The following is a 24,258-nucleotide window of genomic DNA, read 5'->3' on the forward strand; positions in this document are numbered from 1 at the left end:
AAACATTATCATACTAAAGGGATCAAATTGTGAGAATGAAACGAGTCGTTTATCGGGGGTTGTGATGCCTTTTACATCATTTATATACCGTTTTATAGCCACAACACGAGCGACAGAGTAAGCTGTGAAATAAGCACATGTTCACCGTGTTTTTGTAATTTCCTTCTCTGACAGAAGTGGGAGACAAAAGTTCCTCACTGTAGGTTTCCGTGCAGGTGAAAGGAGGTAATGATTACAAACAAATCTGGCGATGATCGATTATATGATGACAACTGGCAGCTAACATGAAATACACATTTTATTTTTTTAAATAATAGCAATTCTTTATTTGTTGCTCCTCATCAGAAATTTGACATCAGCTGATTACAGAGAGGGAACAGGGCGTAATATGCTGAAATGGTACACATACTGTACATAGAAAACACAATAAATTATTTCATAAAATAAAGAATTTAGTAGAAGTTAATTTTTACCACCTCAATACCTAAAAATAATTTGGAGCTATTGGACTTGTTTGGACAAACAAATGGCTCGTCACCCTCTCAGTAGTTGCCGTTTGGTTTCATCCTCGGATGCGTTGTCGTACAGTACATTTTCAGTAACTACTACATTTTTGGGGAACAATAAGTTTCGTACTGCAGCAGGACAGAGAAGAAAATTTAACTGTTGTGGTTTCATTGATTAATCTGTCATCTGAAAACATCAACCAGAACAGGTGACTGCAGGTTCTGTTATGTTTTATTTGTCTGATGACAAAAGCGCAAAACTTGACTTGTCTCCGGGGGCTAAGCATCGGTGCACGCACTCAGACCCAAAAGTGCATTTTAGCTTGCTTCATTAAATTTATATACTTCACTTGAATTGTGTCTTTGCTGGAGTAATACGTTGGTGAAATGGTAATCAGCAGGTGCTGTCCTCTGTGTGGTCTCACCCTTTGTCTACTTTCTTAGGCACAGAAAAATGAAGAAGGCACCTCTAGCGTTTTGAAGCGTTAACACTGTCGAGCGCAGCAAATTATACACAGTAGCATCCAGGTCTCGTTTTTTTTCTGCACTCAAGCAAAGGCTTCCATTCTTGTCAGTGTTGAAACAGGTCTTGACACGGAAATACAATTCATTCACTTTTTAGACATTCATTATGTTAATGTGAAAATGTGCTTTTCCCCATAAATGAACTAAATCTTACATTCTGACACAGACCTCAGGGAAACTTCACAAATGAGTGGGTTTGTGAGATGTGAGTCAAAGCAAATTTGTTTTCACGGTGGCAACAAAAAGGCGCAAGAGAGAAAAAAAACTACAAACTTCTCATTTCAATAAATAATGAGAGTTTTGCTGAACACAGAGGTAATGTGATGTAAAACAAAAATGAGTAGATGAAATAAATAAACAAGACATTCAAAGCTACATCTTAATCACCTTCTTTCACCACCTGAGTACATCTTTAGGTTCCTGGCCTGTGCGCTGGGCGGTGGAATGTTGTTAAGGTTAAAGGTCGGGTGGTGGTGGTGGTGGGGGCGGGGGGGGGGGGGCAGTGAGCAGGGAAGTCGGCGCTAAGGAGGTGTAGGGAGGGCGGTTGCAGAGCTTGGCCTCGGGGGAAGGTGAAGAGGAGTGAGGAGGGAGGGGGAGTGAGTTTTTTCAGGGAAGGTGTTGGGGAAGATATTGCAGGAGGTGGTGGTATGTTCCTCAGTCTGTGTGCCCTGATCTGTCTCCCCTGTCTCACCTGCTTCAGGCATGAAGAGGGCATCAGCTAACACTCAGCTGCGCAAAGCCAATCAGCTTCACCTCATCCGGGATCTCCGTGTCATCGCAGCCGGAGGCCTGCAGGAGGAGGGAGGCAGCGAGACGAGGATCAGTCACATCTCTGGCAACAAACACAGCCGAGCAGCTGGAAATTCAGTTACCGGGTTTCATATTTTCAAAAGTAGAAAGAAAAAAAACCAAAAAAATGTGACAATTCTCTGGTACTCTTAACCAGAACTTGAGTTTCTTTAATTAGATAATAACATCCGGGTTCGGCCGGTCTGGTCTGCATAGAGTTTAAAATACACTGTTTACCGAGTTGATGATTTTTTTTTCCCGCCTGATGTTTAAACTTGTGGTCATGTTGACACCAAAAACTCATCAAACACTGCTCAGTTTTTCTTACGAGAAGCTGAAACAAGCTGCAAAAAAACAAAAACAAAAACTAGTTTTTGCCAGCATCTAGTCACTAACTACGTCCGCCTGCTATGTGCTGCTGGGCAGGTAACGTAGTAGTCAGTGGATCTTTACAGCTTTACTCTTAAAACTGCTGCTTCCTGTATCAGAGGAAATGGCACTGATGAATCAACATCTAACGATTTGGGAATAATAACATTAACAAATGGGTGTTAACGAAAGCGCTCTGTCTGACAAGGCAGAGTTCAGCGAGGCGATATTAAATACACAGTGTGGCTAGAATTCAGAATTAGAGCGCTTTTTTTCTGTTTTGTTCAGCCATCCTAACAAAGATTAGTTTGAATGGGTACTAACACCTGCTGCCCTCAAACAATTCCCACTTTATCTGGGAGAGACACTCCTAAACTCCGGGTCTGAGAGCTCTGGGCTTTTCTCATCAACATGACGGCATTGTTATTCGAACAGGTCCGTTTCTGTGAGCTCGGAGTCTACAGTGATCTCTTGTTCAGTTCAGTCGTAAAGCTGCTATCGTGCCACCCTCACCATAACTTGTCTGCATAAAGTGTTATGAATTGTTCCCCACGCGAGGGTAATTATTCTCACTCCCCAGGTTTTGTGACACTGCCCTCATAACTCTTCGTTTAGAAAGGCATGAGTTGGACCGCAGTGTGATTTCTACGCCGCCAGCAGTGGGTAGGTAGGTAGGTATTTACTTTATTAATCCCCGAGGGGACATTTTTTTGGAGCAGAGTTAACATATGGAAATGAAAGCACGAGCGTATATCTCCGTGTCGTGCCGTGCAGCTCAGCCTTCACCAGAGATTTGTCCACCTGCGACACTTTGAGATGCCGATCAGGCAAACATGGCAGAAAGGTCACTCCGTGAAACGTGGTGACCTGAAGCCCAGATGTTGTTTACCACAACGACACAAAGGTCAAAGACAATGATTTTCCTGGTTTTGTCAAAACCGAAGGGATTAGCATCGTTTCTTTCAAAGAAGCAAGGATGACTTCTTAAAACAAACTTAAGCAAAATCCAGTTAGTCTTCAACTCACTATAATCAGTACTTTACTCTACTGTACTGTAGGACGGACCCACAGGTGAACTGTGGAAAGCATTGCTGGCTGTTGGTTGAAAATTGTGTTTGACCTCTGGTGTTTTGTTCGTGCTGGAGATGAAGAGTCAGAATCCTGCTTCTCCTCCTCAACACACACAAAACATCACAAAATCTTATTTAAAACAAAAAACAGGAAATCTTCTCCTCACGCAGAACTATTCAGGTCATGTGTTTACTGCAGATAAATTACATAAGAAGAAGAATATTTTTTTTTTTTAAATCAATATTGAATTGGACTGGAGCTGGTTGAAAAATGGGTCATAACATAATGTAGTTATTATTGTTAAACCTCTTACTTACTTACATAGCAAACATTAAATATAGATCCCAGACAAAAAAAAATCAATACAAACAAAATATATTTGTATTTGAACGTAAAATATTTGCTTTAAACAAAGCATACATTTGAATTTATTTATGCTACATGCTGAATTTATACAGCATATAGAGTATAAAAAGAGTACAATGTATGCCTACTGAATATATATATGTAAAGACATATTGGTATTTAATTTCTATAGGTTTCTAAAGTGTCACTCCTTTAATCTACTTCAGTTTTTCACTTCTCCCAAAACTATTTTCTTTGTGTCATCGACTGAAAACCTTTAAGAAAAGATGCTGCATCAACAAGCTGTTTATGGATGGACACTGTCAGGCAGGACAAACCCGTCAACCATCCGTCATCTGGAAACTCACCAGCTTAAAGGTCAATACTTTGTAGGTAGTTGGGTCGTCTACAATCTTCTGGAGGTTAGCAGCAACTGTGATACAGAAGAATAATGTTCAAATAATATCACAAAACTGCTCCATCATGCAGATGAAATGAATCCATCTTGGATAAAAGCTTTCATATTACCATGACAACGCTCTCCAAGTGAAGTTTTCAGTTAAATGGGTTCATGGATTCAAACAAAACAATTTACGTGAATAAAGAGGTGTAACATTACCAATTACAACATCGTGCCCGTTGACCAGACCAGCCGAGAACAGTTCCTGGGAAACGCCATCAGCAGTGTCTTATGGGGGAATAACATGGCAAATATTGGCCCGTTACTTAGAAGGTAATTGTGTTAAGATACTGAGTTAGATACTGTCCTGAGCACTCTGCCATGACCCAACACACACACACAACGATGTATACCATGTGAAGATGTGATCACAAAGGGAATAGCATCTTCCAAGTTTATCTTGGCTGAGCTCTTACCTCGCCCAGGAGTGAATTCAAACCGGATATCATTCAGCTCCTTCTTGGAGTTCCTGAAAGAAGAGACAAGGAGGTGTGATTGCGGAGTACCTGAAATGGCCGATTTAAAAGTTGCAGCAGCTCCTTTTTCAAACGGAGCAGAGACATGACTGAGCTGCCGAACGTTGGGAAACGAGCAGGAGATCATGGCTGAGTGCAGAGATGAAAATGACTTCTGGGAGCTGAGGGAAGAGATGATACGGTGCAGAGTACATTTCACCCCACAGTTTCCAGAGAAAACAGTTCAGGATACTCTCCACAGGAGCAGCGGTGTCTTCAAAGACCCGGGGAAGCTAGCCAACAACACACAACACTAACAGACCCTCCACAGCAGCGTTCTCAGATAGTAAACAGCATGATGAGGAACGCCAAGTCACACCCTGCCACGAGCTGAAAACACATCGCACACAAACACATCACTCCTCCACCGTCCACGTCCAAACAGTCCATCAGCGCCACGTCAACTCATCCGGACTCTTTCTTACTGAGAACCAACTCTGAAAAAGCCTCCCAGAGTCAGAAATAAGCTGCCGTGCTGTTATTCTGACTCACTGCTTCTCAGGTAACAGTCCTTTCATCAGTCTATCAGGTTTCTCATCCCATCTCCAAAATACATCTGAAATCCTGCCGTTCATTCATTCAGTAGCCACACGGCCGCATATTCTACTTTCCCCTTTAACTTAGTTTGAATTGTTGGAACAGCAGCGTGTTCGCATCGCAGTCACTTAACCATGTGACACCTACTTTTCAATAATTATTTACATTACTGAGAGAGCATGCAAATGAATAATTCTTTCTAATAACATGTATCATAACTCTGATTGACCTCTATTGTCTGGCCAGCCAGTACATCTATTCCTTAATATCCTACTCTCATGAGAAATACTCTGTGCACCAACAATTCCACAATAAAAGATAATTATCCACGATTCCCCTTCAAATCATACCATTATTCATCACTAATTGCTACAAAGGTGGACTAGCTGTGCATTTGCAGTCATATTTGTGTTCACCTGATAAATATTTGTCCTTTAACTCATACCAGCATGTAGATGGCTTGTTTCAACCCACACAGTGCTTAGGTTAGGTTTATGTACAAAAAACATTTGCTGAGGCAACGATAGTGTTTGTGTTGAAATGATCACCAGAAACTTGTGTTAAAGTTACTCCTTCCTTTGGTTTGTACCGTTTGTCATCACGCCAACAGTAAATACTCAAATATTTACTTTCCTCTCTGTTCTGACTTCGGTCTCCTTCACATATTTGTCTCTTTGAGTGCTGTTAATGTTGCAGCAGCTCCTCGCTCACCTCCTCCTGCTCCTCCCGCTCCTCGGTGCAGAGCAAACAGACTGCAGCGGCTTTTTACAGAACAGTGACAGTAAATCACAACGGTGAGGCTGTAAAACCAGAACAATGAGCAGACGTTAAAACGCTTTGTCGGGGTGAGAACAACTCGTACAACTGGGTGATAATTCTCTGGGTTTGTCATTGTTCTTTCCCATAAACACGGTAATTCGATCTATTGTTACTGTAGTGTACGAATTCTCATTATAGTAGCTTTTACAGCTTAGGGTGCTAATTAAATGTGTTGCACACTGAAGGCCAACAAACTGACAGAAATATGGTCAGTGAACTGCCATGAAAATTATAATATACATAGTTTTCTCTTTCTCTTTCGTTTTGAGTGACTTTGAATGAACAAACCACGGTGAATGTTCAGAGGACTTCGCAGTAGTTTCCCACATAAAGAGCGGTATGAAGGTAACAGCTTGCTTTTCTTGCTTGCGTCCTACCTGCTGCATCCACTGGAAATATATACTAAAAAGAATAAAAAAATAAATAAAAAAAATAAAAAAAAACTTGGCTCAAACATCAGATAAGGAATTGGAGAAAAGTTTTGGATTCACTCAGACTTTGATTGCTTTTTCTGTGTCACTGTGGAGTTCTGCCAATGTGACTAAATACGATTTTAGTAGACACAAAGTTCTGTAACAGCACTATACTTCTGCAGTAGTATATATCCTAAATCCCAGACTGCAGTAAAATGTGACCAAACAGGCATTTATACATCACGTATCAATGCACTAGTTTGGGTGCATCGATAAAATGAACCCTTCAGACTCTTTGCAGCATAAACGTGCTCTCATTAGCATCGCATACATCCCAAATCCTTCTTTAAAATGTGTTTGTGACGGGGGAGTAGCTGTTTTCTGGTAAAGGATGGACCTGACAGCGATATACCCAAAAAAAAACAACTGTGGCAGGAGAAGATTCATTTGGTTTATAGTCTAGTTAAATATATCAGCTGCCGAGCCAACAACCCTCATTTTAGATGAGATTAAAGCCATAAGTCAAAACACACACAACCAACGACATGTCTGTAATGAGTTTGTTAGCAGCAAGACCAAAGACGACGGTGGGAGTCTTTGCTTTCACTTAGCTGGGAGTCAAAATGATGTTTTTAGATTTTAGACATTTTGCATTTGAAAAAAGGAGAAATTCTGGTGGAGCAGATGGATGTAAACAACATCTCTTTTCCCAGCAGTGAAAGCCGGAGGTGTACATTACCGAGGCTGATGAGGCAACATGTATTTCAGATGATCACAACCCTGCTCAAGTAAAATCTGCCTCCTCTGTAGAAAACCCACAGAGGCTGTGTGGAAGGCACCGGGACCGGTGGGGATCAGCCGTGTTCAGTAGAAAAGACCTTTTTGAATACTTCTCTGAAGATTTAATGAAACTCCAGACCAACAAAAAGGACCCACAACATCCTTTTTTATTTCTGAACACAGTGAGCTCGGTGAAACATGAGAAGACGAGATTACTCTGGAAAAAATAGGTAGAGTGTGGACACAGCGCTGTTCCTAATAAAGACAGCTCTGGGATTTTAGGTACAGGCTTAATCAACGTAATGGAGACTGCTGAGGAAGTCTCCAGTACGATCCATTAAAATGATTTCAGTGTCTGTCAGAACAACGCAGCATTGTTAGCCGTCACACAGCTTACTGATAACAAAGCCAACTGGAATTTTTAGATAAGAAAATGAAAACGCGATACACACTAAGAGGCCGACAAACAGACGTCCTGCTGCGCTGAGGCTGCTGGCATTCATTATGACATGTTATACACAAACTCCTTTTCTATTTTGCCGTTTTTTCAGCAGTCTGAGAAGAATCGACCGTGCGATGAAAGAAAAGTAAGCAAAGCTCACATTTTAACAGCAAAAAGATAGAAGTTCAGCTCATCACTGTTATGCTATTTGTTGACGATCAGGTCCAGATTACAATACTTTCAAAAAGTTCCATTTTTTTTAAAATACCTGTGCGGATGGTCACGTGAATGAATCTTCCAAAGTTGCGATCTACTTGGTTTATAAAAAACACCTGACAAGAAGCTAGCGAGGTACACACACCTCACATTTTGACTGGTGTCAAGTTTCTTTGTTCGATCCAGACTGATGCAGTTGTCCTGCTGCTGTCCTGTTCCCACAATGTTTAAATACCAAATGTACTATCGGGTGTTGGGTGTAAAACGAGGTAGCGGAGGGTTGTGCGATTGACCAACAAACCCGTGGCTTAAACTAATGGTGCAGTATTTATTATTATTATTATTATTATTATTAATTATTATGAAGGTATTGTATCCATGTTTCTCTGAAATTTAAAATCAAGAAGATATTTCAGAAGGTAAGCTGACATTTATCAACATCTAGTAACCCTTTATGAAGTCGAGGCTTTAGAAACACAAGGGAAAACAGTCAGCTATTATATGCATTTTCCCTTTAAACTGCTGACTTTGCTTTTCGGAGGAGTTCTCAGTGGGTTTCAGGCAAAATGTTGAAACTAATCATGCTGCTGCTGTTCATCTCTTCCCTGCTACTGAGGGGATCAAGACATCATAAACTCTAATCAGCTCTAACTGCTTTCTCAGCTGAGCAAGGAGAGCAATTGACTTGTTTATTTTGGCCTCTCAAATGCCATTACGTTCACGTATTAACAATGGGTTTACACGAAAAATGAAGAGGCTGCGTGATGATCTTTCTAACCAATTGTATTCAAAGTTTATGTTTTGTAGCTCAGTGGCAGGTCGCTGATCAGACTGCTGTCTAATCAACAAACTCCATTCAACTGCTTTAAACAGTTTTAAATAGGCTAAAAACCACATGACTATGAGTTCTTATTTGTATTACAAGAAAAACCTGTGATGACTCAGTAACAGATGCCTTTAAAAAAAAAAACGCATTTGGTAAAAATGTTCAAATAAACAAATAAATATTGAAAAATATCAGTTTTACATTAATATTCCACATAAATCCTATATTTAATCACCCTACTTAGCTACGCTGCTTCTTATGCAGCCTCATACTATTTGTAAAATCCATAAATATCTCTCGTTCTGCCCCCACAACACGGGAACACAGCCCAAAAAAAAAATCCCAAAATATGAACGCAGCCTGTCGTCTTATAAAACCTTTGGAGCTGATTCATTTCTCCTGTCAGAACCAAATTACTCTGAATCTGTTTTGTTTCATGTTACATTTAATATAAAGCAAAACAAGTAAAAGGACTGACTCTAAGTCAGCATAACGACTGCTGTTCAGATCCAGATAATATTTGTTGATAGCATCACACACTGTTTTAGGCTTTAATAGGTTTCTTATGTTGTGATGTTACCCTACATTAAATATAATATATAGTTTGTCAAGTGCATCTTTTTTCAAGTTTAATGTTGAAAAAGAAGGCACCGTAAAATGTCCATCTGGGCATAAAAGAGCTTTTTAAACCCTTATATTTTGGAGATCATGGAGCTTTGGGACTTACATGTGAGAGGGCATCCATCACACCTCTTTCACTAATACAATCATTCTTTCTGACAAACCTTAGAAACGAACTGACAGCCTAAAGCCACGATCATATTAAACACAGTGACTGCGTTTTTTTCTGTGGAAATTAATTCATTTGCTGCAAGACTCTACTTTGACACCTTTTTTTTTTTTTTTACATGCTCGCTCATTAATTTTACATTTAATAAGAGCTGCAGTGAAAGCTCATGTTGTACTTGTACTACCGATAACCAGATCTAATCTATTCACTGAGTTTTGAGCGAGAAAATCCAGATTGTAAAACTGAGGAGCAGAAAGAGTCGGAGCCGTCAAATCAGTTCACGACTGTTTTCATCTCCAGGTTGGAATAATGAGTCTCCCCCAGTAAACGGTTAGCTGCCACTCGTTGCTTCTAGACCACTGTTGTGTTAGCACAGAATAAAAGGCCTGGGGGGGGAACCTTCAGATGCCTATTCAAGCAAGAGCGTGCTCAGCGACCGGCTCACGAGGGAGCTCCAAGCAGGCTTTCTGTCAAAAGATGCTCGACTGTCTTTCTGGAGCTGCAAATCCTGCATCTACTTCTATTTCTGATTAAGATCTAAATGCATTATGATGTGCTGCAAAGGTAACTGAGCATCTACCTTAAATGTCCTTATTACACATACTGCACACATGATAACAGGAAGTATCGGCATTGATCATTCTGTGGCGGATTCACAAGCCTTCACTTCGTCACTAAAATAGTGCAAACAGTCTAAAGGAGGAAAGCAGATTGTGAGAACCAGCGATGTGTAACAATCCTCCCGTCTACTCGACCAGGAAGACAAAGTCAGAGGATTTGATGCCACATCCCATCTGTAGCAGGCAAAGACCATCAGGTCTATGAGTAGCCTGCATGTTTAATAGAAAGTGAGGCGACGTTCATTGTAAAACTGCATTTCTGCTTGTAGAATAATAGATTTAAAATACGTTTGTTTGTGTGTGTGATGGAGCAAAATTATCTCAAAAAAATTCACCAGTCTCACCTTAGTCGTAGTACCATGTTCACAGCACCTTGAATGAAGGGTGTATCTTCAAACGGTTCGACCTATACAAGAAAATATCTGGTGATCAAGCAGTTTACTTTGTTCACAAGGATTTAAAGATCAGAAAGAAAAAAAACAAGAAGATTCACACAAAGCATGCAGAGCAGAGCAAAAGGTTCTGGAAACTGCAATGAACATAGTCAGAATAAACTGCACACTCTATTTGGCTACACGGTGCATTTTCACTAAAGAAATATCTTCCATTCATTGCAGCTGCAGGGAAAGTTGTAAGGGAAAAATAAAAGGAACAATTCATATCAGTATAATGTGTAACAGTCTATCAATGTTATCAATGCCACAACAAATAAACTCTTTATGTGGCAAAGAATGGATATTATGGATAAGAAATGACTGCTGAGTAGCTGTCACAGTTAATTCCTGACTGTGGTATAAGACTACACCTCAAACTGCTTTGGCTCATTTTCAGAACGACAATAGCTTTTGGAAAATAGACTACAATGGCAGTGAGTCTTCAGATGAGATCCACCCAGCCACTGAGCTGGCACTGTCAGGCAGACAGCCATTTACTCCGAGTTATTACTGCTGAGAGCATCCCTCCACAAGACCCACACACACATGTACACACACACACACACACACACACACACACACACACACACACACACACACACACACACACACACACGTACTCGCCCACCGACGCGTTTGCAAAGACAGACACACAAGCGTTAAGTATGCACACGTAGAAATATACGCAAGCACACGCAGACAATCACTGTGATATCAAGGTCACTGAATCATGACAAATTAGAGCGGCTGCTGAATCCCTCACCTGGGGATGCTGAATAGACAAGCCTTCAATAGGGACATTGTTGGCATTCTCCTCATTCTGGGAGGAACAAAATGAGAGGCGTAATTGTGCGAATATCCTAACAACCTCTATAAATATCACATCAGAGCTCATCGTAGAAAGACAACAGAGGGAAGTCAGTTGAAAACAATCAATGAGGAGCAATTTGCTAGCTTTGTCAGAGAGTTTAAAACAGCTTCTCAGCTGCATAGATTGCATAAAAATGTGTGCGGTGAAGCAAACATTCATAACTGAGTTCATGATTCTTACACAAGCATCAGTTAATGGTATTTTCCAAAAATGCTCCTCTGCAAAGTTAAAAACTGTCCAGCAGCAGAAGTCTGTTTCCTTCATCAAAATGCAAAAAGATGTTTATGATTTTACTTTGATGTTAAAATTGGTGTATGAGAGCAGGCGCTAACTTACATCTTTGGCCTCATCTTTGACCCTTCGTGACTGGAGGAAAAAAAATCAAACACACATTTACATGTTCATATTCAGGCACAGTGCAGTGAAAGACATGTTTTCAGTTTATCAAAGAGCAAAACAACTGTAATGCACACACTTTTTGCATTTTCCAAATTTCCCACACTACGTACATTTCTCTATCCATCCATATGTCTCTTCAAAACCTCATTTTTTTTACCTAATGAAACAACAGAGTAGATCTGCTGGAAAGCAACAAGCCTAAGATCAATACAAGGGAACCAAAGTCCTGAATGATTACTTTTGGTCAGTTGTTATTTATTGCATCGTACACTAAAGGAACCGTGTGAAGGATTTAGTGAGGCTGCTTCACCCTCCTCTTCCAAGCATGAAGGACAATCCACAGTGACCGTGACAAACACGAACAGCCGTCTCTGGAGGGTTTGATTTCTTTCTTCTGGGCTACTGTAGAAACACGGCAGTGCAACATGGAAGAGGAAACACTCCTGGATATGAAGCGCTCATTCTTAGTTAATAAAAACGCGACGATTATCAGTTTCAGGTGATTATACACTAATGAAAACATAATAATGAATATCATATTCCCTTTCTTCCAACAGATCCCACTAAATCCTACACACTGAAGCCTTAAAGCTGGGAATCTTTATCAAAGGGCTCTTTGATCTTAGTTGTCTACTTCCTCCTGCCTCAAATCCTTACAGCTCATTACAGTGACTTCATGACAGCTCTCAGAGATAAGCCATCTGCTATCCAAAAAAACCAAGCAGTCAGGGAGGGAAGGAAAGAACAGTGTCTAAGACGGAGGGTGAAGTTACATAACAGTTGGAGCGATCGGTGACATGCAACACCTTAATGACTCAAATCCTGAATTTCCATGCACCAGTTATAGTTTTGATAGAGCTTAACCAGAAAGAATATCTTGAATGATGTGTTGTAAAACTTTTTACTGATGTAAACATGAAGGAGTTCACAGGGCTGGAGCTGGCCTGCGTGGAGTCTCACCTACCCTGCCCTGATTCACCGCTGCCTTGCCCTCCTCGCTGCGCTCGTCCAGCTCGTCATCGCTCCACTCCCAGTCTCCGTCCTCCGTCTTGTGCAAGTGGCCACTGGAGCCTGGGACTCTCCTCACCTGGACCATCACAACACACACACACACACACACACACACGCACGCACACACACACACACACACACACACACACACACACACACACACACACACACACACACACACACACACACACACACACACACACAAAGTCCCTCAGCCTGCTGAATAAACTGTATCTGATACAACAGTAGTGCAGCAGATTCTTTTCACATTACAACCAAACATGTTTCATGCTATAATGACTTGTGTTTCTTGAAATTACGTATATAACAAACGAATTGAAGTTTGTTTTTTTAAATAAAATAAAATTAACTTTCTTTATGTCGTACAACTTACTTTCAAAACTGCTCAGCCCTCCAATTAAAACTCATTACTTGTTTGTAGTAAATGTTCAGTAGCACCAGTTTGGGTACAGCACAATGAATACAAGAGAAAACCGAACAATATCTGATCCACTGTGACTTCAACATGAATAAACAGCAGTAGCATTATAATGTATCATCAGAAGAAGCAGACACAGTAAATGTGGCAGAGTTGCTGGTAAAACCAGGAATTAGTTGCAGTTCTACGGTCTGGAAAAGCATCTAAGACAAGAAACACGTGACGAGTCGAGCAGTGAGAGATCAGATCTGAGAACAGGAGTTACAGAAGAGACAGCATGCTCGACTGCACGCCGCTACCACCGGGTCACATAAACTCCAGACAAGGTCAAAGTTAAAGATGCACTACCCTGCTGGTGGTAGACATAGAACCGAGGTTCCCCCCCCGGTTCTCCTCAGGATCCTTCAGCACAGCAGACACAGATCAATGCACTCAGCAGCCACACATGATCACCAGACTGTGAAAATGTTGGGAGTGACGGATTATTGGAGTTTTTAGAGGCTAAACTTCTGTAAACTGAACTATTTTGTTAGTTTTGTTTTTCTAATTAAGCTTCAGAAAGCATCCATGAATACCTGAATCAGTATTCCATCAACCTTTTTGTGTAGCAGATCATAACTTTTACCTCAATATCAATCGATATCAATCCTTTTCTATTTTGCTACTTGTTATTGTGACAAATTATTGATTCAAACCCGTATTGGTTGTAAACTACACCTGTGTCATTTCTAAACAATAAAGCCTGCAATTTTCACATTTGAAAGCTTTATCGTGGGTGTCAGGGTGCCCTCTGCTGGTTATTTATTTCACATGCACCTACACTTCACACTTTATGACTTAATGTCATCTCATGTATACACTCATATTTCAAATATGATCATTTGTGGAATCTGCAAGAAGCAATTTCCTCTGGTCCTCACTTACTTTTAATTATCTCATCCCTCAGTTTCTCTATCCATTCACTAATTAAAGTATTCTTTTAAAATTACTTTATTGGTGACAGGATCTGCCATGTCCTTGTCATCACTGGATTATATTAGAGAGGTCAGATTCAAGTTTATTTAGAAAGTACTAGCTGTGCGGCCACGAGTCTCGTCTCTCCAACCCCATCAGTGTTTGTTTCCTGGAAGTTTAATCGCAGGTCTTAACATGACTGCAGAACCACCACGGTACAAATTCAACAGAAAAAAACCACCAAAGAACAAAAGTGCAAAAGGGCAGAGAGAAAATAGTGCAGATCAAAGAGGTCAAGAGATTTCAGGCGATTGTGTAAAGACAGGAGCTGAAGAGGGAGGGTTGGAGAATGATCTTCAGAGAGCGAGATCACTGCGGTCTTGATATAAAGAGGTCACAACTTTCTGGAATCCCTGTTTCTGCAGTATTGCTTGTCTCTGCCAGCCTTGGGCAATGTTGCTGAGTTTTTAATATAGATGACTCTGTAGGTCAAATCAGTACAAAACAACAAGGACACCGGCTCTGCGGCTCGCCAAGTGATATCAGGTGACTCAGATATTACCTGGACTGCATAAAACCCTGCATGCTGCCTATTTGAGACTTTTCAGAAGACTCCACACATAAAAACAAAGTGTATTCATTACAGTAAGTATTCATTAATTGTGCATCTCCATTTTGGTCTGAAATGACTGCACAGCACATTGATTCTACTCCCTAAAAGTACATCTGCAAAGTGCCATCATTTGTTCTAATCTGCTATTCATCATTTGGCAAAGGGCCTGCTGTACAAATCCTAAATACTGCAGCTCATTTTAGATCTAATTTTGTATAATGTGTGTTTCAGTGATGGGAAAAAGAGTCTAAATTGGAAGCTTGTGGCTGTAATACACCACACTGGCAAAGCTTGATATAGTACTTGCACATTTCTATTTAGCATTAATATTTTTTGTTATGACTGTGACATGCCTGTAGTTCCCACATCAACAAACCTGAAGAACATCATTCCCCTCCCACATAGATTCCTTCCTCTCTATTGACACCGTGGCCCGTTTGTGCGTAATAGTGACGTCACACACAGTGATGGCCATGCCATCTACGATGTCCTCCATCTACACCCAACCATGTCAGTGAATTTCCACTCCTCTGCTCGGCCATTCCGCCTTCTGGCGATGACTCTGTGTTTCCACATCTGAGCTGGCCATCCAGGCGAACTGTGATGTTAAGCCAGTATCAGCTACGCCTAAAAGCTGCACTTCCTCCCAGTAAACTGTGATCAGTGGGCGACCCGGTACCTAATGTTAACAATTCATTAAATCCTGTTTGTCTTTAGTGTGACACCTGCAGAGAGCTTGCACACAAGCCTCAGTGCATCCGTACCGCTCGTCTCTTACGTGGCAGCGGCCCATATTTTTACATAATCTACACAACAGGGCACCGAGCGTTTGAGGTGCTGAAGAAAGTCAGAGTGCACCGCTTTGTGTTGACTGTAAATGCAACACTCCGGTGGAACGAGACACTTCAGTCAGTCCGTGCACTCTGTCATAATTTGTTCATGTTTAGCCAATAACTGAGTTATTTTACAGGGAATGTTTACGTAAACATACCTTCTTCGCTCTCTGGGAAATCTTTGGTGCACGACACAAAAGCTTTTCAACCAGATATTCTTTGTTCTGCAAGACATTAAAAAAAAAAAAAAGAATCAAAAGAGAAATAATATAAAGAGTGAAACGATAAATTAGTCACAAATCTGAAGTTGATTTTTTAAATAGGAGCCCTCAGAAATCAGCTGTGCAAAGGTTGTAATTTATTTATTTATTTTATACACTTTATTAATCCCCGAGGGGAAATTTCTTAAGACAGTTTGAGGGGTAACTAAAGCAGTTAAATTAGAATTAGTAAGGTGAGGCTGCACCATCTGTTCCTGGTAAATCCTATTCACTAAATTAAAAGCACCTATCTTGGCTTTTGGTTTAATTTGGATACAAATAATTAGTTTGATATTCATATACTACAGATTTTTTTTAACAGATTTTCATGGCTCTAAAAGATTTTGGAGGAATCTACCAGTAATTATTATGATACACATCATTTAAAAATGAAATCTACTTTAAATGATATACAAAGCTGTCTGGTTCTAAATGTTAAACTGCTGTTCCCTAAAATGCTGTAATTTAAAATGAAATGCAAAAGTACCTAATACTTCTGAGTTGTCACGATCCATTAACATAACAATAATAGCAATACAAAACAAAGATGGTGAGACAAATATTTGAGATGAACCACATACCTTGGCCTTTTGGAAGAATTTACACTTCAAAAGCTCTGCGGCTGTCGGCCTAGAGATAAAAAAAAGCAAACAAAAAAACCATTGTAGATAATACATCAGAACACAGCATTCACTGAATGTTAATCAGAACTAGGTCCTTTTTATTGACCACAAATTGCATCAGCTTCACTGAAACATTTGGTTGATATATGGAGCGTGGTGCAAACCTTTTGGCAGGATCCTTCTGAAGGCACATTGTTATTAGCTTTCTAAATGATTTGCCATATCTTTTTAGCATTTCCTTGTCCTCAACACCTGTGTCTAGAGTGGGTGGGTCGTTCTGTAGGGTTAGCATTAAAACCTGAGAAGACAGAAATGAAATGGTCAGCACACACATTTCAGCAGCAACACAAACACACAAGTAGATGAGAAAAAGAAAGTCGCAGCAGGAAGCTGTGGAAATGATGTGAAAAGTAAAGGTAAGCACCCTTCAGATAAAAGGTTCCCTCTTTATTAGCTGTGTGGTTCCCAGTTAAAGCAGCAAGTTCAAATATATTTTCTTTACACTCTTTTTGTTTCTGGTGATGAAACTTCACAGAAACAAGCTGCTTTAAGGGAAAGTTTAGCAATCCAAGAGTTCATGGCCCCATTTGTTTTCTTCTTCTTTGCTGGTGCCGGTGTACGTTACAAGAAGACATTACATAAAGAACACTCACCTTCATGGGAGGGTAGCGGTGATAGGGGGCAGAGCCTGTTGCTAACTCTATGGCTGTAATACCAAAACTCCATATATCTGCTTTAAAGTCGTAGCCTCGGACCTGTGGACAAAGAGTTACTTTGCACCATCGATGTAATACACTCAATTCTCAATGGCTTCATGTTGAGATACTATTAGTGGTAAACACACCAAAAAGATATATCCGCTAATAAGCAGACAGAAAACTCATTGAATGAATTGAATATACATGGTCACCAGACTCACCTGCTCCATCACCTCCGGGGCCATCCAGCACGGCGTGCCAACAAAGGTTTTTCGAACTTTGTTTCTCGTCATGTCGCCGCCTGTGGCTAAGAATGCACTCACTCCGAAATCTGAAAAAACATCAAGAAACAAAGCATCGTTCATATAAAGTTGAACGTGTATGATCAGGACTTTTTGGCAAAAATAAAAACAATTACAGTATACAGTAATTTACTCATTTAAAATTCAGTACTAAACCGATTGTGGCCACTAGGGGAAGGCCAGGACATATCGACCAGCAGACCACAAAGACACGCAGCATTTCATTTCACGTGTCACAACTCGAATTTGACTTCTCAGAGGATGTTTGCCTCTGATCTCCTCTGACGTGAGTCGAGCACACCTGCCTCTGTGATGAGCTGCTCATTGATTACCATCATTGAAGTGTAAATGGTCACAAAGTAAATACAAACCAAACATATCTAATACACTTAAGTCATTTAAGGAGGATGTTTATCATAAGAGTATATTTGCATATAATGACCTTTCTGTTTGGGTTAAAAGATATTGTGGGTTTGATGAAACTTTTCCACGGCAGACATTTTGACTGACTGTCCAAACAGCACAAGGGTAATAATAACATTAATGATAGCAGTGTTAAGTTCAAGTGGTCCAGTAAACCAACTCCGAAAAAAGCTCTCGTCAGCCTCAGACTTGTAATAACAAGTTCCAGATGCTGAAATTCTGACCGGGTCAACATCTGCAACTCGGTGGAAAGAGCTGAAGAAATGGAAGTATCGACAAAACCAGAGGGAAAATGGTGACAAAAGCCAGTGAGTGTGACAGTTACCCTAAAATAATATCAGTATTAACAAGTATACAATCCGCTTAGCCAATTTAAAAAGATCCATACTTTGTCTATGTGTGGTTTCAACATAACAAGTTGTTTCAAACAGCTAAGTTAGCTAATGAGACTATTTGAATGGTGCGACTACAAAGTTAATAATCAGTAAAACCATCTTGGAAGAACAACTACAAGAGTCGTTCCTCTTCTTCCAACACGGCGGACGCTGAAACTGAAGCAGCTAATAAAGATCAGCCATCATTAATTCACTGATTAACACCTGTGTTTTTCCCACTGGGACGTGTCTGAGTATCTTCTGTGAAAGAGGTCTATTTATTATCTTTATTATCTTCTTTACACTGTTTTAAAAGTATTTGTTCAGTCCTGCAAAAAAGTATTATTTTCTTAAAGGCAGTGATTTATACCATTAAACTAAAGTGACAGAAAACAAAGCTTCAGTGAAGTGATTGAAGCAGAAGATACAGAATTATTCAGGAAGCATTATCTGTCTCACGTTAGACTGATTTCAGATACAATCTGTGAATTCAGTCCCACCTTCGTTGGCGCGCACACACATGCACCTACGCATTTCATTTTAAACAAGAGACTAATAACGGTTTAAAGAGAGAGGAATAATGCAACTATAGTAGTGTGTTCAACAAACCTGCAATCTGTACCGATCCATCTTCTCCCAGTAGGATGTTCCCAGCTTTCACATCCCTGAGGTCAACAAAACAACAACTCAGTGAAACAACAGTCATGAGGGGCAGCATTGATTCTTCCATCGGTGTTAATGAGGCCCAGCGACCATAACCATGTACAACGCTGCCCAAGGGGCGGAAAACGCTTTTAAGCTCCCGGTGACCTTGAAATCCAGGAAGTGTACACATTAAAACTGAGCTGCAGCTCAATGAATGAACGTATTTAAACCGTAGCGATTTTTTTAAACTGTGATGTCCTGAGTATTTTACAATAAAGTCACAACATTTCAGCTGCCAAAGAAAGGTCTTTTAATTCTTAATATTTAAAAAGAAAAACAAATGTGGAAATGACCAAATTTGAGAAACAAATTAAAAGAGCTACCTGTGAATCTGCCCGTTTCTGTGCAGGTAGTCCAGGCCCTCCAGAACTTCTTTTAATATTGTGGCGATAATAGGTTCGTCTAAAGATCGGTTTTTATCCTCTTCTTTGTTTGTGTGCTTAATTATATCCAGCATAGAGCCTGAAACAGACACCAGAGGAAAACATTCAGTTTTCGCATATAAATGAGAAACAAAAATCAGCTCCCCATTGTTACGTTGAGCGAACAATATCCGAAAAACACAAATTATTCAAATAAAACACTTTTACACTGTAATTCCTTCACAATTGAGTCGTACTTATGTGCAAGGGAACACTCTCGCAGCAGATATTATATCGTGTGACTTTCAATTATGTTTGCTGCAGTTTTCATATAACTATATTCAAACCAGCCAAATATTTTGTGCTCAGAAAACACAAACATAAAATAATGTGTTGTTATTCAAAACAAAACACACTCATCTAAATCACGTCAAAGTCAATGCATTTCTTCCTTTAGCTGTTCATACAAGTTGATCCTCTGACTGTGATTAATGTGGTCAAAGCACCGTGAGTACTTTCTTTACTAATATTATTTTAGTTTTTGAGCTAACTGTGGTTGATTAAAACTGCCGTGTGTTCTCTAACCGGTCCATCAAGCACAAACATGCTTTCACCACATTAACATGTTCAGCCAGCAGTAACTTACCTCCACTCAGAAGCTTCATGACCAACCACAGTTCATCCTTCACAACAAAGGAGGTGTAGTAGGTGACAACATTGGGATGGCTGCACTGGCTCATGGCTTGAATTTCTTTCTATTAGTTGACACAAATGACGGAATATTTCACGAATAAGAAACGTCATATTTAACAATAACCTCAGTTCTGTTAACAATACATTTATAAGACAGGCTTGCAGCGAATGATCCAGTATTACAAACTACAAAGTGCATTAAGAGATCCTGAGTTTTCAGATAACAGGAGAACAATAACGATATGGATCCGAGGGAAAGTAGAAATAACATTAAAGAGTGGGACAAAAACACTGGGCTGAGAAAAAAGCCCGTATTTATTGTACTCACCAACAGCTCATCCATGCTGGTCTGGCACTTTTCCAGGTTGATTCTCTTGATGGCCACGCGCTCCTGTCTGGGGGTGCAGAGGGCGGCCTGCACCACAGCTGTGGCCCCGCTGCCTGCAATCACAGCACAACGGAGCAATGACAACGTGCACAGGAACCGCACAGCTGGAGGACTCGGTTCAGCACCGCTGAGGCCCGGTGCACGTGTCCGGCCGCCTGCTTTTGTGTTGAGGTTAAAGTTGACATCTTTCATGTGTGCTGGCTGAAACATCAGACGAACACAAGCTGACTTTGCGGCTCCTTTTTTTTTTTTTTTTTTTCTCCCAACGTGGTGAGTTGTTTACTTGGTTCATTACAAATCAGGCGACGCTGTGGAGTCGTACAGTCGGTTGTTCACGCCAAGACGCTGCGACACGCGACATATTACTGGCCAGCTGTTGGCGGTAGATACGGAGAAGGAGAGAAACCACGAGATCTGACTGCTCAGCAGTTGATGATGAATAGACGAGGAGGTCTCACCAAGTCATCAGTCAGCAGCACACAGCTGTGGCGCTCCTTCTTATCACTAATGATAAGACTTATGGGCTGCAAAGTACATACAAAGGCCAAAAATATCTACACTACTTCCTTTTGCACCTTCTCCGTAGAGATTACCGCGCTTGTTCCATTTATTAATAATAATTTACATATGACTCATGTCGATGTTCAACAAAAAAAATACAGCATTGTGTGACTTACAGTCTGTAATTAAAATGACTTTCCAAACACTGGGAAAGTTGAAATGGCTGCAAGAGGAAATATTAAATTAAAATGATTCCATAAATCAACAGCAGTAATATCCAGCTGTTGATATCTCTGATCACAGGATGAAAACACGCAAAATACCATCAACAATATTTAACAACTGAGTGAGCGCGTCGGCTGTGAAAAGGACTTCGTGAGTTTTTGAACTGATAGTTGAACAAACAAGCACATTTTTAATATTTTCTAAATGTATTAATCTTTTGATGATTTTCTTTTAATTTATTAATTAGCTGTTTGGTCTTTTAAATTATTACTTCTTTTTTTTTCCCAAAGCCCAACGAGTGAAGTCTTGACCAGCAGCCGAAAACCAAAACACATTCACTTTATTATCAAACACAAATGAAGGAACTCAAAAATATTCACGTGGAAACAAAGAATTTGAGCTATTTTTCCACCAATTATCAAAATAGTTGCAGATTAACTTTCTGTAATCAACTAATCGACTAATATTTGCTGCGTTTCACATTTTAAGACAGAAAATGTTGTTTTGTGATATGAACTAAAAGGTCTGATTATTCAGAGGAAGAATATTAATGTTCTGTTTGATGATGATTTCTGGTTGTAGTCGTATGATGGTCAATATTGTCCAGATGAGAAGATGTGATCAATAATAATAATAATAATAATAATATTAATAATAATAATAATAATAATAATAGTAATAATAATAGCAATAGTAATAATAATAATAATAATATTAATAATAATAATAATAGTAATAGTAATAATAATAATAGTAATAATAATAATAATAGTAATAATAATAATAATAATAATAATAGTAATAATAATAATAATGTAATAGTAATAGTAATAATAATAATAATAATAATAGTAATAGTAATAATAATAGTAATAGTAATAATAATAGTAATAGTAATAATAGTAATAGTAATAATAGTAATAGTCTGTCGGCCATCACAGGAGAACAGCTGACTGTTCTCTCACATCTCTTCTGTGATTTTTAATTGATGGATAATAAACCGGACACGTGCCGTGAAGCGGCACCGCGCGAGCAGGTCTGTGAACGGGACATGTCCGCGCCGCGTGCAGCTCCGGTGAGTCACATCTGCCGTCGACCGGCCGTCTGTCACCGGGAACATCCGCATTGCAAAGCATCACCGGAGGCTGCTGCATGTGGAAGATGCCGGTAGGCCGCTCGTCGTCGTCGAGCCGTCGGACCGGAGCCTCCCCGGGACGACACGTCCCCGGTACTCACCTATCACTTCCTGCAGCTCGTACGACTCCCTGGTAATTGGCCAGCTGGTTGTCACCGGCGCCGGTTGAGGCTGGTGGACGGGAACCGGAGATTCGCCTTGATCCGCCATGATGATGATGATGATGATGGTGGTGGTGATGCTGCTGAGTTAGCGGCGTCTCTCGCGGACTGACCGTCAGACGGAGACACGGAGACGGCGGGAGAGAGGGACGCGGTCCCGTTTGACCTCCTCCTCCCGGTACGACTGTCAGCTGCAGCAGAACAAGCACCGACACCGACACCGCGCAGCGCAACCCGGAAAATAACGGACCGCACACATGCGCGCGCACTCACTCACTCACTGACACACGCGCTCACTTCAAAACGAGTGACATGACAACACGATGTTCAACCAGGAAGAGGACGTCCGACCGCACCGGGACCGGCACCGGCACCGGTGGACGGCGCTATCTCAGAGAAGTGGCGACGGGATGGAGTCGACCATCTTTACCGTTACCGAATCAAACATTTACTTTGAACACCGTCCGGTCGTTCATGTGTTATTATCCGGTAAAACGGCGTGGCATCTACTGTGTGTGTGTGTGCGTGTGTTTGCGTGCGTGCGTGCGTGTGTGTGTGTGTGCGCGTGCGTGCGTGTGCGTGCGTGTGTGTGTGCGTGTGTGTGTGAGACACGTATGTGTGACGATTTAATGTCACATGCGACCCGTGAGGGACGTTGCTGACTTCGGCCGCCAGATGGCGCCGTCGCACCGATATATTGTCTCGTCACGAGTGTTGACGTGCTGCTGTTTACAAACGAAGTGTTTGAACACTGAACCTTGAAGATCAGCTGTGATTTCATCCATCAAACAAACAGTTTTCACTTTCTCCGCCTCCAGATGCTTCAATAGGAATTTCTTGCTCGTCTTTATTATGTAATAAATGTAAAATAAATGTGGTTTTGGACTATTGACACAACAGAAGAGTCATCGGCTCCTTTCATAATATGTGATGGTAACTTTAATTTGGTTTTGTACTATATAATAATATCATGTTTTATGTTTTTATTTTATATTTGTATTCCATATGTTTTTAATGTGTTTCTACTCTTATATAATAGAAGACATTCTGGTAGAGTGGTGGGAAATATGTTTAACCATTATGACACTGAATAACATTTAATTATCATCCTGTTTTATACCAGACAAAACATGTAAAGAAAGAGACGCTGAAGAAACCCTTCCCAAACTCAACTGATGACTCAACGGAGCAAAAAGCAGCAAAGTTTGCTGCTTTAAAGATGTTTTTTTTTTTTGCGTCTTAAAATATGTGTAATATAGATAAACACATATTCACTAAATTATATTTTTTTTCTCTTACCTAATTGCTTAAAAGCACAAATAGTAGTTCACCTCGCTACTGAAAAAGATATTCACAAGGTCACTATAACATGAAAGCTGCCGGTAGGTGGCGCAGTTACACCAAGCACGTTGTTGCACGGCTGCAGCGATGCCACATTTACTGCATTTCATTTCCCTGTTTTACTAAAATGAATAAACGACCAGGTTGAATTTGACAGTGATAAGAATACATTTGAGGTGACACCTCACCTGACAGCAGATTAGAGATCTGATCTCAATATAACAGCATGAGATATGTCAAAGATAGTCAATAGGACATAAAGCATCCAGTCGTGTGTAAGTCACAAAGTAGTTTACCTTCATTACGCTGCCGTGAAACCGGCATAACGTGCACTGACAGTGTTGCGTGACATTTCAACGCACCAATCAGTTGCGCAGGAGCTGATTGGTCTACTTCCCGACACTGGAGCAGCTGAGGGAAAGCGGACGGACGGACGGACATCTCCTCACCAGCCGAGTCTGAGCGGTCAGGTCGCCTGTGAGCTCCGAGA

General features: G+C 40.5%; 1 protein-coding gene across 4 annotated transcripts; it reads right to left on the reverse strand.

Annotated features, from left to right (window-relative positions):
- Positions 1-296: 296 nt before the first annotated feature.
- On the reverse strand, positions 297-24,209 carry stk39 (serine threonine kinase 39). 4 transcript variants are annotated; one of them, XM_069153764.1, is made up of 18 exons: positions 24,131-24,209; positions 20,346-20,458; positions 19,971-20,079; positions 19,286-19,424; positions 18,867-18,922; positions 17,380-17,489; positions 17,114-17,215; positions 16,625-16,758; positions 16,419-16,467; positions 15,736-15,801; positions 12,692-12,814; positions 11,665-11,694; positions 11,221-11,277; positions 10,368-10,429; positions 4,482-4,534; positions 4,225-4,293; positions 3,974-4,038; positions 297-1,820 (listed from the first exon to the last, which is right to left on the reverse strand). In XM_069153764.1, the coding sequence occupies exons 1-18, from the start codon at positions 24,207-24,209 to the stop codon at positions 1,746-1,748; spliced, it is 1,491 nt and encodes a 496-aa protein (XP_069009865.1). In that variant the 3' UTR covers positions 297-1,745. The 4 variants fall into 4 exon arrangements, with proteins under 4 accessions (XP_069009865.1, XP_069009866.1, XP_069009864.1 ...); XM_069153765.1 differs by lacking the exon at positions 24,131-24,209 and adding an exon at positions 24,065-24,130; XM_069153763.1 differs by lacking the exon at positions 24,131-24,209 and adding an exon at positions 22,368-22,912.
- Positions 24,210-24,258: the final 49 nt, after the last annotated feature.

Source organism: Embiotoca jacksoni, unplaced genomic scaffold, assembly GCF_022577435.1.
Source record: "Embiotoca jacksoni isolate LCO1_2020_lvr unplaced genomic scaffold, fEmbJac1.0.p SCAF_2, whole genome shotgun sequence".
Classification (NCBI taxonomy): Eukaryota; Metazoa; Chordata; class Actinopteri; family Embiotocidae; genus Embiotoca; species Embiotoca jacksoni.